At 49.0% G+C, this 17,517-nt stretch overlaps 3 protein-coding genes across 9 annotated transcripts in view; 1 reads left to right on the top strand and 2 right to left on the bottom strand.

The window, feature by feature from the left end:
- Positions 1 to 17,517, top strand: part of LOC309369078 (uncharacterized protein) — a 421,063-nt gene that overhangs the window by 198,888 nt on the left and 204,658 nt on the right. The window contains exon 1 of one of the 4 annotated variants that reach the window (XM_081909691.1): positions 16,533 to 16,588. The exons of the other annotated variants lie outside the window; for them this stretch is intronic. The gene's annotated coding sequence lies outside the window, so the exon portion shown is untranslated. Of the gene's footprint in view, positions 1 to 16,532; positions 16,589 to 17,517 lie in introns of those variants that run through there. 4 annotated transcript variants of the gene reach the window in all.
- Positions 1 to 17,517, bottom strand: part of LOC309369105 (uncharacterized protein) — a 245,140-nt gene that overhangs the window by 80,512 nt on the left and 147,111 nt on the right. The gene's annotated exons all lie outside the window — the stretch shown is intronic.
- On the bottom strand, positions 635 to 13,059 carry LOC309368800 (uncharacterized protein). The gene is made up of 3 exons (XM_081909106.1): positions 9,617 to 13,059; positions 7,780 to 7,974; positions 635 to 2,903 (listed from the first exon to the last, which is right to left on the bottom strand). Exons 1-3 carry the CDS (start codon positions 10,848 to 10,850, stop codon positions 1,831 to 1,833), a joined length of 2,502 nt encoding a protein of 833 aa, XP_081765232.1. The 5' UTR covers positions 10,851 to 13,059; the 3' UTR covers positions 635 to 1,830.

Raw genomic sequence — 17,517 nt, 5'->3', positions numbered from 1 at the left:
TTCCTATTTCTTCAACCGTATCCACTGGGTGCAATATTGAGCCCAGGTGCGCTTTCCTTTGAGGAAAGGTTGCAGCATTTGAGGCTTTTGAGTTTAGAGAAAAAGTGAGCAAAAGACAACATAATCTTAGTTTATAAAATTATGCATGGCACAGAGGAAAGTTTTTCTCCCTCTCTTCTAACACCGAGCAATCGTGGAGATCCAATGAAGAAGTAGTAGTAGTAGTAGTAGTAGTAATAATAATAATAATTTATTATTTATACCCCACCCATCTGGCTGAGTTTCCCCAGCCACTCTGGGCAGCTTCCAACAGAATATTAAAATACAAAACCTATTAAACATTAAAAGCTTCCCTAAAGAGGGCTGCCTTCAGATGTCTTCTAAAAGTCTGGTGGTGGTTGTTCTCTTTGACATCTGAAGGGAGGGCGTTCCACAGGACGGGTGCCACTACCAAGAAGGCCCTCTGCCTGGTTCCCTGTAACTTGGCTTCTCGCAGTGAGGGAACAGCCAGAAGGCCCTCAGCACTGGACCTCAGTGTCCGGGCAGAATGATGGGGGTGGAGACGCTCCTTCAATGAAGCTAAATGTTGGAAGATTCAGGACAGATAAAGTCTGTGCAGTGCACAGTCAAAGTATGGAACTCCCTCCCACAGGAGGCAGGAATGGCCACCAACCTAGATGGCTTTAAAAGAGAATTAGACACATTCCTAGAAGAGAGGGCTATCAATGGCTATTAGCCCCGATGACTAAGCTCTGCCTCCACAGTTGAATGCTTCTGAATCCCAGCTGCTGGAAACCACAGGAGGGGAGAGTTGCTCTTATGCTCGAATCCTGCTTACAAGTTACCCATAAGGGGCATCTGGTTGGCCACTGAAAGAACAGGAGGCTGGAGTAGATGCGCCACTGGCCTTACCCAGCACAGGCTCTTCTTATGTTCTTATGCTCAGCTGCTGCCACCGGACATTTGCCTCCTTGTGCCAGGTGTGGAGAGTCCTCCCCTCCCTTCAGTATCTTCACAGATAAGAATTAACAAGCAGTTGATAGATTTATAGTCTTTTTATTACAGCATCATGTTGTGAGCACAAAAGGACAGCTCTCCGCAAGGAGGGCAGTTGGCTAGTCTAATCTTCCTTCTGGCGTCCACAGCATTTTGAACGCCAATGGGAAGTTCCTCCCTCCCTCTGACTCTGAAATATACACAAACTGAAATACGCACACTCATATAAGCAGCATAAATTACAAAGTCAGTTAAAAATAATGAGCAACTAAACCATTATTACCATCGCAAGGCTGTCTATTCCCATTCCACTCTCGATCTACAAAAATCCCAGGAAAAGCAAATATGCCTGTACATGGTACAGAAATGACCTAAGAGTTGGTGCCAAAACTGCCTCTAATTATTTTTTTTTAGGGGGGGGCACTCCAAAATCTAGAATTCAGCTTTAAAGAGCAGGCTTTTGCAGAGTGGAGAAAACATGTTCGGACACAGAGCATTAAAGCTCTGCCTGGAAAGAGAGGGCCAAAAACTGAGTGTGGATAAGCCATTGCACTCCTGTTCTTTTGGAAACATTGGAGGCTCACTGGTGTTGTGTGATATACTGCTTTCTTTATTTACACCTCTTTACAAGTTGAGCATAGGTGGATGAGAATCTAAGAAGAGACTCCTGGATTAGGCCAATGGCCAATCCAGTTCTCAGCCTGTTCTCACAGTGTCCAGCCAGATGCCTGGGGGAAACCAGGAAGCAGAGAATGAAGAGCCCTCTCTTCTGTCTGTGGTTTTCCACAAGTGGATGCAGCTGAACTCAAAGAGATGCTCCAAGTTCCTGGCCTTTTATCTGGTTTTGACACAGAAGATCTTGAAGAGACCCTGCTGGATCCTCTTGGTCCTTACTCCATAAATAATGGGGTTCATCATGGGTGGAAGGAGCAGGTATATATTTGCTACCAGAATGTGGACATGGGCAGCCACGTGACCAAACCGGTGGGTTAAGAAGGAGAAAAATGCTGGAGTGTAGAAGACCAGGATGACACAGGCGTGAGAGCCGCAGGTGCCAAGAGATTTGACCCGTGCTTCCTTGGAAGGGAGCTGGAAGACAGCCTGGAAAATGAGGATGTAAGACACGATTATCAACACCAAGTCCAGCCCCCCAGTCAGAAAAGCAACCAGGAGACTGTAGGCCCTCTCTGCCCCCGTGTCCACACAGGTCAGTTTCATCAGAGCCATGAACTCACAGTACGTGTGCAAGATGACGTTGCCTCTGCAATACGGGAGCCATTTCAGAAGGAAAGGGTGCGGGCTCAGGAGGATGGCCCCCCGTAGCACAATGGCCAGTCCCATCTTGGCAACCACGTCATTGGTTAGGACTGCCGCATGTCTCAAGGGCTTGCAAATGGCCATGTAGCGGTCAAAGGCCATGGCCAAGATGAACCCAGATTCCATGGTTGAGAAGGAGTGGAGCAAGAAGATTTGGGCCAGGCAGCCATTTATATGGATGCTTCTATGGCCAAACCAGAAAATGCTCAAGATTTTGGGCACAATTGTGGTGGTGACCACCAGGTCGGCACCTGCCAGCATGCAGAGGAATAAGTACATGGGCTCATGGAGGCTCGGCTCTCTCTTGACGACTACCAGGAGGAGACAATTCCCAAGGAGAGTGAGGATGTAGAGACAGCAGAAGGGGATGGAGATCCAGATCTGAACATCCTGTAGGCCTGGAATTCCCACCAGGATGAAGGTGGAAGGGTGGAGCAGGGTCCAGTTGGAAGCTAACATTGTATGCTGAGCTCCTGGGAAAGGCTTCACTGAGCAGCAGCCATGGTATGTCTTTGAGCCTGCAAAGAAAGATCCCAGATACGTGACCAGGAGGAGGAGTACCAGGAAGAATGGTCGAAATTCAATGATAATTTAGTTAAATATGTTAAGTTAAATTAGTTTTAATAAGGTTTGATTTTTGTTTGTTTGTTTAGCTGTTAGTGTGTCTATAATTTGTGAAAATCAATAAAAAATTTGGGAAAGAAAAAAAAGAAAGATCCCAGATAGTATTGTAAGTTTGAAGAGGAGTCAGTCTGGATGATGTCACAAGTGCCTTCCAGCTCTTGGGGATCCTGTACCCAGTGAGGTTAGAATCTGACAAGAGAAGTTTGCTGAACAGGTCAGACAGATTTATTTGTAAGATAATGGTCTTAGCTGGCCATTTAAGTGTCAGCATCTCAAAAGGATGAGCTCGGTTGCAGGAGCTACAACTAAAAGGTGATGCAATCCAGGCTAATGGGTGAGCCTCACCTCAAAGCTGCCAGGTGGAGAGAACAATACGAGTGCATTGTCTCTGAACTGATGGAAGTAGGCTAGAAACTGGAGACACAGAGACCAGCTTGCTCTGTGCTGGATCCTGTGACTAATGGAGAGCAAAATCTGTTGTGGTATTAATGCAGTGAGCTCCTCCATGCTTATGGGGTGTGCGCTCACAACCATGTATCGAAAAGACACCATAGTCTCTGCTGGCCTTCATTCCTAGAAAATTAAACTCTGAGTAAGTACCTAGAAACCAGGGGAGAAACATGAGGGTCAATAATTGACACTTTTTATTCCAGGGTCTCCCTACTAACCCTACTATCTCCATCCATTTCTTTGATTCAACTGAATTCAATTTTCTTACCAAAAGGAAACCCCAAGCAGCTGGTAACACCATGTGAAAACCAATGCAATGATGTCAAAAGACAAACAATTGGATGAATTATCTAATTGGGGAGCAGGAGGATGCCCTCTGTTTGTGAATGATGTCAAATTGATGGAGATGCTGCAAGAAAAGTAAATAGTAAGAGGCAGAAAAGTAAAATATAAGCAGCCTCACTTCTTGTAGAGGACTTTTCCCAGTCCCTCCAAATTACCTAGAGCGATGGTGGGGTGGGTTCCCTTCCTTTCTGGGAGGCTCTTCAAGCAGTGAATGATCAACCAGCTCTTAGGGATACCCCAGCTCTGGATTTCCTGCAGTGAGCAGAAATGATTGGACTATATGGCATTCAGGGATCCCTTCCAATGCTATCATTATATGGTTCTACTGACTCACTCTAGACTCCCCCCTTCCCAATATAACAAGTCTCAGTTCCCTCAACTTCTGATGCCAAGGGATGCATTTACAGTAACTCTTTGTTCGCTCAGCTCTTATCTACAGTTTCTACAGTTTCTAGGACTGCCTATCGGGCACCAGGCCCAGGGTTTGCTGAAACGTTTGCATGGCACCCCTCCAGTCTTTTGCCCTCTGAAATTGGCACAAGAGTCTATTTTTGACTCCTCCTGGCAAGCTGGTTTCTTTTGGGCTACTCAGAGTCCTCCTACCTCATTTTCTCTGGCACCAGCGGTGAGGAAAACTGAGCCAAACATTCCCCAACCCCTTTTCCTTCAAGGTCATGATGCCAGGCCCATCAGAGATAACCTCAGTCCTGGAGTGTGCTGAGGCCAGCATCTGAAGGGAGGCCCCGTTAGCATTCGTGGCTGTCATATCCATCCAAAACACGATTGTTTTGTTCAAAATTACAGATAGGTAGCCGTGTTGGTCTGCCATAGTCAAAACAAAAAAAAATTCCTTCCAGTAGCACCTTAAAGACCAACTAAGTCAGTTCTTGGTATGAGCTTTCGTGTGCATGCACACTTCTTCAGATACTGAAGAAGTGTGCATGCACACGAAAAGCTGACTTAGTTGGTCTTTAAGGTGCTACTGGAAGGAATTTTTTTTTGTTTTGTTCAAAATGTAAATCCCTCAGTAAATCTTGAAGAAAAGGCCATTAGGTTCTATACGATGCTTATATTTTACAAAGAATATGCTAGATGCCTCATTTTACCTGAGTATTTCTGTGACTAAATTTCATGGATTTTTTTTTTAGATGGGGGGAGGGAACCTGTGTGACCATAATGTCAATGTTTATGCAGGGGCAACATTAAGGTTGCTTAAGCTAATCATTTTTTAAATTTAAAGTACTGGTATTTATATAAAGTAACCAATGTCAGGAACTTTGAATGTTAAATGTTGGATATTAATAATAATAACAATACTAATACGGTAAATACCTCACCCATCTGACTGGACATTTTATAGTTATGTTAAGAATTTTTATTAGTCAATTGGATATTTTCCTAATAAACTGCTCCCTTGACACCCTCTGAAGAACAGCTTTGAATGAGGAGAAAGATCTCATCAGCTCCATGGAGAAAGTGAACTCAGTTAGACTTACTCTTGAGTAAACCCACACAATCTTATGCACACATTTACCTAAAAGTAAAGCTCCATGGTTGGACCCAGGCAGACTTACTCCCCAGGAAAAGCAGAAAGAACCAAACTGTAAAGTGAGCACGATCCTATCTGTGAGCACTTACTTGGTACTGAAGCACTTATGTCAATAAATAAATCAGAAACTGGTGCAGAAATGGGGCAAAGTAAGCAGAAATGGAGAGAAACCAAGATTAACAGATTCGCCCCTTCCCCATTAAGATCCAAGGACTTTTCTGAAATCCAGTAGCAGGAGGGGAGATTTCTCTTGTGCTCGGATCCTGCTTGCAGGTCTCCCATTGAGGCATCTGGTTGTCCACTGTGAGAACAGGATGCCGGACTGGGCAGGCCATTGGTCTGATCCAACAGACTCTGCTTATGTTCTTATTCCCTGTATTTACCTGTTCCTGTGGTAGCAGCAGCAGCAGGTAGAGGGGGCGGGCATCTCGAGAAGGCAGAAATTGGACCTGGGAGGTTTTTACGCACCTCTTGCTCAGGGAGGAGATGGTGCAAATCTGCTGGGAATCTTTTCCCAGCAGATTTGCACCATCTGCTGAGAGTGGCTACAATCACACTGAGATTCAGCTTGGTTCTAAATGTGTGTTTCATGAGCAGTTGTGCAGGCTGGGAGGGGGAGCCTCCCTGAACTGCAGTGGGTGGGTGTTGAGGGTGTGAGTTGGAGCAGCCCTCCATCTGAATAGACAGTGGTTGTGGCAACTTCTTAGCTCTTAAAAGGATTTCACAGTGTTGTAAGATGAGTGATCGGACAGGAAAGGGTTAATGGATCCAGGAGCCGTACTGCTTGGGATGCCATCCATGGTCCTGGCCCACAATGCCTCTGGAACCTCAGGAAGCATTTTGGAGGGAGGCCCTGCTCTTTTTCTCAAACCCCACCCCTTTAAGGAAAGTTGTTAAGGTCTAGGTGTCTGCCAGGGAGAGTAATGGCAGGAGACTGAGAAAGGTACCAAAGCACAGAGAGCGGAACCTGAACTCTGTAAGCATCTTAGGGAACTGACTGCCTGCCCGGAGGTCAGATGTGGAACTGCAGGTTTAGAAGTGTTAAAACAGTGTGATTCCACCTCTCCTGGGGAGTTCCCCAGGCTCAAGTTGGATCATTAAACAAAAGGCTTTGGCCAAGATAATGAAGCATAATAATAATAATAATAATAATAATAATAATAATAATAATAGTAATAATAATAATTCATTTATACCCCGCCCATCTGGCTGAGTCTCCCCAGCCACTCTGGGCGGCTCCCAATCAAATGTTAAAAACAGTACAGCATTAAATATTAAAAACTTCCCTAAACAGGGCTGCCTTCAGGTGTCTTCTAAAAGTTTGGTAGTTATTTTTCTCTTTCACATCTGGTGGGAGGGCGTTCCACAGGGCAGGTGCCACTACCGAGAAGGCCCTCAGCCTGGTTCCCTACAACCTCACTTCTCACAGTGAGGGAACCACCAGAAGGCCCTCGGAGCTGGACCTCAGTGTCCGGGCAGAACAATGGGGGTGGAGACGCTCCTTCAGGTCTACTGGACCCAGGTCGTTTAGGGTTTTCAAGGTCAGTACCAACACTTTGAATTGTGCTTGGAAACGTACTGGGAGCCAATGCAGATCTCTCAGGACCAGTGTTATATGGTCTCGGCGGCCACTCCCAGTCACCAGTCTAGCTGCCGCATTCTGGATTAATTGCAATTTCCGAGTCACCTTCAAAGGCAGCCCCACGTAGAGTGCATTGCAGTAGTCCAAGCAGGAGATAACCAGAGCATGCACCACTCTGGCCAGACAGTCTGCGGGCAGATAGGGTCTCAGCCTGCGTACCAGATGGAGCTGGTAGACAGCCGCCCTGGACACAGAATTAACCTGTGCCTCCATGGAGAGTTGTGAGCACCTGGTCCTTCAGGGGCACAGTTACACCATTCAGGACCAGGGACTCCCCCACACCCGCCCGCTCCCTGTCCCCCAAAAACAGTACTTCTGTCTTGTCAGGATTCAACCTCAAACAGCAGTTAGGAGGGCTGATCTTTATTGTTGCAACAAGACTTCAAGCTACAAGGAGCAAAGAGAACCCCCGAGAAAAGGGTGCTTCTCCTTTTAAATTTTCCCCATACTTCCCCTCAGCTGAGCTGTGTCTGGCTTTGACAGGCTTTGACAGCTGCAGTTCCAGGGGAGCCCTTGTTAGGGGGCGCTATTGGATAAGTGTATCATTGTTGCTGTCAAAATGGACTCTTCTGATTGGTTGTCGGTTTGACAGCTATTTGAATAATAGTTCTTGATTGGCTAGGCGTCTGGTGGATGGGGAATCATGAATGAATATTGCAGGGGTCGGCAAACTATGGCCCAGGGGCAAGATGCAGCCTGAAAGGGTTGCGAATCTGGCCCGCACGGCCATCTGAAAACCCGCCAAGCGTCTGCGGGGTGGCAAGCATCTCAGCGTGGCTTTTCAGTGGTGTGGGGACTGATTGGTGAACTCCAACATGGCCTTTCATTCATTGAGCCGCCGCCAACATGCAGCCACCCATGGCTCCCACAGCAGCGGGCGGCTGAGCAGAGAGCAATGTGGGAGGGAACAGTGAGGGGGCCAGTGGCTTTGGCGAGCTCGTGGGGCTGGCACTGAGGTTGCAGCTGAAGCTGGGCTTCCTCTTGTGCATGGTGCTGCTGCTCAGCTCCTTCCTGGGGCTGCTGCTGCTCTGGTCATCGCTCTCACCCCACACTGAAGAGCCCAGCCCGGGGGGACAGGGTCCAGGAGAGACACTGCTTCCCGGCCAAGGGAAGGCAGAAGAGGAGGCGGGGTCTCTGTACCTGGACGGATGGTGGACCTCCCCTCCACCCCGGCGGTCCCCCTTCTCCCTATCCTGCCTGCCACCCACCCACTTCAGAGGTGCCGGGCTGAAGCCCTCTTTCTCTCTGCCTGGGCACCTTCCTCTTCAGCCTGGGCTGGCGGGCGGGCCGGGAGGGGGCAGCTTCAGCAGCAGCGGCGTCTGCTGTCCCTGCCCAGGCAGAGGCCTGTGGCGTTGGTGAGGCCCGAGGAAGGGGGAAGGAGCAGTGAGGGGCCCAACAGGGAGTCGTGGCTGGCGAGGTGGCAGTGCTTGGGCCCTCCTCCTGCAGCAGGGACTATAGCTGCAGGGGCTCCCGACTCTGACTCTTTCTTCTTCCTCTCCCCCCCCCATGGCAATTCATTTTTTCCTCCAAAATATAGTCCGGCCCCCCACAAGGTCTGAGGGACAGTGAACCGCCCCCCTCCTGAAAAAGTTTGAGGACCCCTGGAATATGGCAACCAGTCTACCCTTATTTATGAGCACACCTTGGATGCAAAGGGGAAGGAAATAAAGGCAGCAGACCGGACAAAGTCTGGTGACCCCGGCCGCGGATTCCAGTAACGCACCTCTGCTCAACACATATATTTGTCAGTAAAGGCAGATATTGTAGGAATATAAAGGAGGGCAAACCTGAACAAGCAGCCTCACCCCTGAAGCATTTCCCTGCTTGGAAAAGTGACTGTAACAGAGTAATGTAGGAAAGGGGTCCATTTGGCAGCATCTAACAACCATGACACCCAGAAACACATTGAACACCCGAGTGCTGCGAATGATCAAGAGGGAATTGTCAGTATCATTGTGCCTTCCTGGCAGGACCCTCCTGGCAAATATAATGCGCTAGATAGTCAGGCACTTCATGACAATCCAGCCAGACATACAAGGATTTAGTATGAGTCTCATTTAGCAGAGATTCCATTGCAGGGGCTGGACTGGATGAGTCTCAGGACCCCTTCCAACTCTACAATTCTATGAGCAAGGAGGAAAGGACTACTTTTTAAATATATTTTGGGGCTTTAGCTTAAGATCAGGTCCAAATGTGCTCCAGCCACACTTTAACTTTTGTGTGATAATCCTGCAAGTTGCGTTTTGGAACCAGTAAGACAACAGCCTGCCCACATGAAGCAGGATGTTGGTGGCGGCGGCAGCTGTGTCGAGAATTGATTGCATTGGCAAGATTGCTGTGCATGCAGAAGTCATACAGTGTGGAGGTGCTCAGAAGAGCTTCCAGACCTTAAGAAACATTCATGAGAAGGTTTGGGAAGAGGATTGGGGAATTTTGCACACAGCTGATCGCAGAGAAACCCACCGGCTCACCTGGTCCTTCCATAGTCACACACAACAGCAGCAAACAGGAAAGCAAGGAATATGCTCTCTGGCAGAAAGCATCACAGTTACCTGGGCAGAAAACATTAATGGTTCTACTGCTGGGACTTATGTGGTAGCTTCATAACAGAAGCAGGGAAGGTGCAGAACAAAACTAAGTGTAAGCTTATTCAGTTCAGTCCCACTGGGGTGATGCAGGGCTCTATTTTCTCATTTCCATGTTTCCAGCAGAGGAGACCCCAAGGGTTCTTAGGATGCTTTCTCGGATCTTCTTTGTCTTTGCCCCATAGATGATGGGATTCATCATGGGCGGAATCAAGACATAGATGTTGGCAACAATAATGTGGACGCAGGGGTTGACCCTGTGGCCGAATCGGTGGGTGAGGAAGGAGAAGAATGCCGGAGTGTATGAGATCAGGATGACGCAGATGTGGGAGCCGCAAGTGCCCAGGGATTTGGCCCGCGCCTCCTTGGAAGGCAGCTGGAAGACTGTCCGCAGGATCAGGGTGTAGGACAGGATGATGAAGGTGAAATCCAGCCCCCCAGTCAGGAAGGCAACAGTCAAGCTGTATGCTCTGGGGGCACGGGTATCTGCACAGGTCAGTTTCACCAGCGCCATGAACTCACAGTAGGTGTGGGAGATGACATTTCCCCTGCAGTACGGGAGCCGCTTCAGCAGGAAAGGGTGGGGCAGCAGGAGCACAGCCCCCCGGATCAAAACAGCCAGCCCAATCTTGATCACAACGGTTTTGGTCAAGATGGCGGAGTGTCTCAGCGGGTTGCATATTGCCACGTAACGGTCGAAGGCCATGGCAGCGAAGAAGCCCGACTCCATGGTGGAGAAGGAATGGATCAGGAACACCTGAGCCAGGCAGGCACTGGTGTGGATGCCTCTGTCCTGAAGCCAGAATATAGCCAGGATTTTTGGTAAGGTGGTAGTCGAGACCACAAGATCGGCCACTGCCAGCATGCAGAGGAACAAGTACATGGGCTCATGGAGGCTGGGCTCCTTCTTGATGACCGCCAAGAGGAGGCAGTTCCCCAGAAGGGAGAGGATGTAGATGGAGCAGAAGGGGATGGAAATCCAGGCATGGAAGGCTTGCAGTCCCGGGATACCAAGAAGGATGAAGGTGGAGGGGTGGAGCAGAGTCCAGTTAGCAGCTGACATGCCAGAACTGGAGACGTGGGCCTGCTCACTTCTGAAACATGGTGGCCTTTCTGAAAGGAAGCAAGCGTTTAGATGTGCTAAGAACATAAGAAGAAGCTGACAAAACAGGGTCACAGCCCATCTCAAGTGGCATCCTGTTTTCACAGTGGCCAACCAGATACCAGTGGGGAACCCACAAGAAGGATTCAAGCACAAGAGCAGCACTCTCGCCTGCCATGGTTTCCAGGAACTGCCATAGCTGTTGGTCATATGAGAAGTGCCTGAACGAGGACCATCCATCCTGAGCGCCAATCCCTCTGTCCCTCGACATTGTCAAGGTGGTAGCACATGACCTGGAGTCTTTCCAGCATGCTGAGCAGGGAATGAGCTCAGCCAGAAGGACTTGTGATATGTGTGTGAATCTGTGTGTGTCAAGAGCAACAAATAACCCTGGCAAGGATCCAAGCAGTGCCTCAAGCAAAAATGGAATAACTTTGCAAACAAACTTTATTTGTTTTGTTCCATTCCCAGGGATGGAATCCCAGCAACAGAACACACAATGATAAGAAACAATTGTAAGATACACTAAACCATTCCAAACAGGAATGGTTCACTTTCTATGAAGTGGGCTAATCCTTCTCCACGATTCACTGGTAAGGTTAAGATCAGTGAGAATTAGACATGCTTGGGATCCTGTTGTTTGTTTCCAAAGTTGGGTCTTAAATCAGTTCCAAATACAGAGGCAACACTTTCTCCAGCAAGAGCAGACTCTACTATTCATCTGAGGAAAGTTTGGATTAGGAAAAGGGAGCGAAGTTCATTCAGTTTACAGTTCAACATAAACCAGCCTAATTTGCTCTTCCTGAACCACTAAGCAGTCCAAAATGCAGCTAGCCTTGAAAATCTGCACTTCTCAAAATTTGCAGCCTTTCTGCCAACACAAAAATGTGTTTATTAAGGGGAAACTGCACGCAACCATGGGTTAATGGGAACAAGGGACAAAAACGCATTGCCTTGTGGCAAATGGCTTGCAAAAGTGTGTCAGCTGGACAAGGCGGTAAGCAAAAGTGTGTCTGTGTTTCTGTGCACCCATTAAAAATAAACCACAAACTGGTGCAGAAATGGGGCAAAGGAAACATGAGACTCAAAAAAAGAGAAACTGAGAGAAACCAAAATTGACAGACACACCTCTTCCACATTATTTTTTAAATTAGAAAAATGCATTTATTCAAAAGTTGCATTGCAGCTTTGTCCACTGCCGTAATACCACAGAACAACCACTCCACTCCTCAGTCCTTAATCACCTTCATGTTGGCTCACCCAATACCCTCAAGAGGAACCCAGCTACCTTTCCCCATTTTGATCCAAGGGCATTGCTGAAATTCAGTAGCAGTTGCTGGAAGCCACAGGATTCCCTGTATTTACCTGTTCCCGTGTCAGCAGCAGCAGCAGCAGCTGGTAGAAGGCGAGGACATCTCCTGGGGTGGTCAACAGGCAACAGGCAGGATGCCCAGGAAAGACAGAAGGCAGAAGTTGGAACTCAGAGTTTTTTATGCACCTCTTGCTCAGGGAGGAGGCAAGGTCCCAGCAGATTTGCACCATCTGCTGAGAATTGCTACAATCACACACAGATTCAGCCTGGATCTAAATGTGTGTTTAATTACCAGTTGTGCAGGGTGGTGGGGGAGCCTCCCTGAACTGCAGTGGGTGGGTGTTGAGGGTGTGAGTTGGAGCAACTCTTCTGGGGGAAGGATAAGGGGCATTCCCAGGAGTGCTTTGCTGCTCAGCACTTCACTTCACCACATGGAACATGGCCCGTGGCAAGGATGCTCAGCAGCCCTATATGGTTACAACAACCCTGTAAAGTAGGCCAGTGCTATACTCTCCCCATATTGCAGCTGTGGGGGCGGCTGAGACAGGGGCCTAGCTAAAGACACCAAATTACACAAGAGCAGAGGCTGGAACCCCAGCTATGTAGCTCATAGCACAGTCCTAACCAGGCCTACTCAGAAGAAGTTAATCTCTTTGAATATAATGAGGCTTGCTCCTGGGTAAATGCCGGTGTCATCTGTACTGAGCTAGACAGATCTAGCTTCCTCAGATCAGCAAAGTTCCCTGGGTTGAGAGAATGGTGCCCCCTGCTCAGGCTGGCGTGAACACACTGGCTGCCCTAGCCCACCCCTCAAGGCCATTACCCAGGACCGGATTAAGCATTCAGCAAAATAAGCACATGCTCAGGGCATCAAGGGAAGGGGGCAATTCGGACATTTCCCATGCTGGATTTTTCACATTAATGGTCACTAATTGCTCAGCTGAGCTTTCCTTTCCTCAGCTGAAGTCTATGCAAAATCCCAACAGAACTACTCTGCAACAAAGGCAGGCTGAGAGTCTTATCTCTCTCAAGAATAGAAGGAGATGCAACGTGGAAGATGAGTTTTGATAATGCAATCAGAAAAAGTAGGATCCCCCCCCAAAAAAATATAAAGTGGAAGTATAAAAAAATAAACATTCTTTCATATTGGAGAGCCAGTGTGGTGTAGTGGTTAAGAGCGGTAGTCTCGTAATCTGGGGAACTGGGTTAGCGTCTCTGCTCCTCCACATGCAGCTGCTGGGTGACCTTGGGCCAGTCAGACTTCTTTGAAGTCTCTCAGCCCCACTCACCTCACAGAGTGTTTGTTGTGGGGGAGGAAGGGAAAGGAGAATGTTAGCTGCTTTGAGACTCCTTAAAGGGAGTGAAAGGCGAGATATCAAATCCAAACTCTTCTTCTTCTATCCTATCTTACTGTAAATTTTGTTTCATTTCAAAAAATAAATGGATCACTTATAAATGCCATCTCCAACTCCTCGAAAGATTCCATCAATGGTGTCTCTGAAAAATCTTACACATCACTTGGGAAGACAGGCGAACTAAGGCCAGTGTACTGGAAGAAGCAAAGATCACCAGTGTTGAAGCAATGATTCTTCAACATCAACTTTGTTGGACTGGTCATGTTGTGCGGATGCCTGATTGTCGTCTTCCAAAGCAACTACTCTATTCCGAACTTAAAAACGGAAAGCGTAATGCTGGTGGTCAACAAAAGAGGTTTAAAGACTGTCTCAAGGCAAATCTAAAAAAAAGTAGCATAAACACTGACAACTGGGAAACACTTGCCTGCGAGCGCTCCAGTTGGAGAACAGCCTTTACCAAAGGTGTCATGGGCTTTGAAGACACTCGAACTCAGGACGCAAAGGAGAAACGTGCCAAGAGGAAGGCACACTTGGCAAATCCACACTGCCTGTGGAAGGACATGTGGATCCAGAATTGGCCTCCACAGTCATTTACGGACTCATTGTTAAAACCGTGTTTATGGAAGACAATCTTACTCGACTACGAGTGATCGCCAAAGAGAAGACACTCAGATTAAATATGAGAGTAAATAAAACTATATAACGTAAAGACACCACAGTCTCCGCTGACCTTCGTTCCAAGGAAACCGGAGATGGGTCAGGGATCCCTGGAGTCTCTCTCACCGCTCAGAGACTGGGGTAGTTTGCAAATAGAAACATACACACACAAGAATGTATGGCTGTGTTCCTAATACAGTGGTACCTCTACTCACGGTCACCTCCGGTTACATATCCTTTGGGATACGCACCCGGCAAATCCGGAAGTGTTTTTCTGGGCTTCACTGCTTGCACATGCACAGGAGCACTCTATGTGCTGTGCGTATGTGCAGAAGTGCGCTAGCATGCCACATGCGTGCACAGAAGCGGCACCTCCGGTTGTGCAAACCTCGGGATCCGACTGGAGCTCCGGAATGGATCCCATCTACAACCGGAGGTATCACTGTACATAGTCATGTGTGAAGGGCTTTTAGATACATCCATCCTCCAACCACCTCCAGACACTCACACAGGACCTTCACCACCTTCACTGGTTCTGATTTTAAGGAGAGGTAGAGCTGGGTATCATCCGCATACTGAAGAACACCCAGCCCAAACCCCCTGATGATCTCTCCCAGCGGCTTCATATAAATGTTAAAAAGCATGGGGAGAGGACAGAACCCTGAGGCACCCCACAAGTGAGAGCCCAGGGGTCTGAACACTCATCCCCCACCACCACTTTCTGAACACGGCCCAGGAGGAAGGAGCAGAACCACTGTATAACCGTGCCCCCAGCTCCCAGCCCCTCTAGATGGTCAAGAAGGATGTTATGGTCGATGGTGTCAAAAGCTGCTGAGAGATCCAGTAGAACTAGGGAACAACTTTCACCTTTGTCCCTAGCCTGCCCGGAGATCATTGACCAGTGCGACAAAGGCAGTTTCAGTCCCATGATGAGGCCTGAATCCCGATTGGAAGGGATCTAAATGGTCCACATCACCCAGGCGTGCTTGGAGTTGTTCAGCAACCACCCATTTGACCTTGCCCCAAAATGGAAGATTTGAGACTAGGCGATAGTTGGCCATATTGGCTGAGTCTAAGGATGTTTTTTTTAAAGAAGCGGTTTAATGTCTGCCTCTTTCAGCAGGTCTGAAAGGCCAATATGCTTTCCCTGAAGTCCTAAGCGACCCGTTGTAAGGACATGTCGGCATAGATGTTAAAATCCCCTAGGACAACTAATCTAGGTGTCTCCAGGAGAACATCCACCACAATCTGAAGCAGCAGGGAATCCTTGGTGTAGTGGAGAGATTGGTACTCCAAAAGGAATCCTGTACTGCCCCTATTGCCCAACTTCCAGAACATGCACTCAGAGAACTGGGTCTTCCCAATAGGACACCTGGTGCAGACTAATGACTTCCTAAAAATCACTGCAACCCCCCCCCTCCCTGCCCACATGACCTGGTTTACTGTGCATAAGAGAAACCTGGTGGACAAACAGTGGCAAGGACAGGCCCATCTGCTTCATCCAACCAATTCTCTGTCACACATGCCAGGTCAAGTCCTCCATCCATGATCAATTCATGGATGACAGCCGTCTTGTGAGCCATTGACTTGGCATTGCACAGAAGCACTTTAAGATGTGGGTCTCCCTTGCTGATTCCAGTATCCTTCCAGTATCCACCAGACCCGAAGGCAGAGATAGTCCTCAAACAACGACTAAACCTGCCTCCTCGGTAATGACATAAGCTTAGCTCCTCCTCCTTTCTGTGATCACTGAGATCGGTAGCCGCCTGTAGAACTTGCCCCAGCCATTCTGTTGGGTGGGGCCCCCTCCCCGGCAGTCCTGTCCCCCTCTTCTTAAGAACCAAATACAAACTATACAATAACTATATTGTATAGCAGAAACTAATTTAGTCAGTAGAAACTAATTTAAAAAACAAGAACAATACACAACTTACATTTATACTGAAATTAAACTAATCCCCAGCACCAGCTAAACATTTATCCCACCCCCCCAACAAAGGGGGGAAAAACCAACACCCAGCATTGAAAGCGCCACAGATTACAAACTATTTTAAAAGATTTGCCCCTGAGCTTCTTCCAGTGAGTCTGGGCTCCCCAGGAGTCACAGCAGGGCAAGGTCCCTCCGGCCCCCCAGGGGTCTCTTCTGATGAGCAGGGGGAGTCTGGTCCTCGCCCCCCCCCCAGGCCAGGTGGGAAAAGGCCTTGCAGGGAGCAGGACTTCCTTCCAGCACTCAGGGCAGCAGCAGCCCTGGAGATTTGGAAGGATTTGAGGTGATGCCTCCTCGGTCTGCGTCTCCTGTGTTCTGTGCTTTAAATGTCTCTGAGATCTCTGGATGAAGGGAGGGAGATGCTCAGAGTCCAGCCAAGAGCCTCACCCCCAAAAGGGTATCTGGGCATGGGCGGAGCCAGGGGGGCAGCTGCCCCCCGAAATCCATAAGAAATAATAATAATCTGAGGTTCTGCCAAGCGAGAGAGGGCTGAGCAGGATGGACTCTGCATTGCAAGGGTTAAAGGGAAGTGAGCTGGCTTCCTAGAGAGGACAGGAAGCAAAGGGGGGGGCAGGTCCTCCAGAGCCAGGGCCCCTCCCTCCCCAGTCCTTCCCTTCTTCGGTGTCTCTCCTGCAAGGGCCGAATCTCAGCCCCCACCTGGGATCTGGTGAGTCTCCTCTCTCTCTCCCCAGAGGGTGCAGTGGGGGGACGGTAGGGGGGGGTCCCAGGGCTGCAGCAGGGGAGGGGGCCTGGGGGGCCGGATCTGCTCCTGCAGGGGGGGGGGACCCCAAGTCAGGGAGGAGGAGGGGGTCCTGCCAGGGAGGGGCCAGGTCTGCAACACTCTCCCTCCTGCAGATCAGAGGATCCCAAACTAATTCGGCCTTCCGCTCCCCCCCTTCAGAAAAAAAATCTCCCTTCTGTAAACAAAGGGGTCCCTGGGACCTTAACTCTGTGTGACGTCGCTCAGCGTCATTGCACAGCCGAGGAAACGTGCCAATGGTTTTCCAAAGCTGGAGGAGGAGGTGGACTAGCCCCCCCCCAAAAAAAAGGTGGGAGAGAAAGGCCAGGAATAAAGAGAGGGATCCCAGCCCATAGTCTGGCTGCTGCATTGGGGACCAGTTTCCCAGTGTCTCCCAGGGCAGCTCCCCACGGAGGCCACTGCAGCCATCCCCTCGCACCCAGAGCATGGCATCCCAGGACCACAGCCTCTCTGTCCCAAAGGGATTGTTGCTGGCAAAGCAGCCGGAAATGGGCGCTGCTACTCACTGAACCTGCAGGGACCTGGGCATCAATGGCTGTGTGTTAAGCTATCTAAGAGAATAATCATAATAAATTGCCAGCCTAAATTTCAAGAGAGATGTCTTTGAACCCTGTCCACTTGGCCCTCAGGGGGTTGGCCAGATACATACCTGGCCCTCAGAGCAAAGAAAAAGTGACCCCACCCCAGGAGTCTACCTTGAGAGTGGCAGAGAGTCCAAGTGCAAGAAAAGGAGACAGAAGCAGGGGAGTGGGGGGAGAACAACTCCTGAGGACCCCCGGGTGACCCCCACCAGAGCCAAGCATCAATTTTTCACAAGATACAAATGACTCCCTTGT

This window comes from Podarcis melisellensis (assembly GCF_964234715.1).
Source record: "Podarcis melisellensis genome assembly, chromosome: 4".
In the NCBI taxonomy this organism is placed as follows: Eukaryota; Metazoa; Chordata; class Lepidosauria; order Squamata; family Lacertidae; genus Podarcis; species Podarcis melisellensis.
This window is presented reverse-complemented; position numbering and strand designations above follow the sequence as displayed.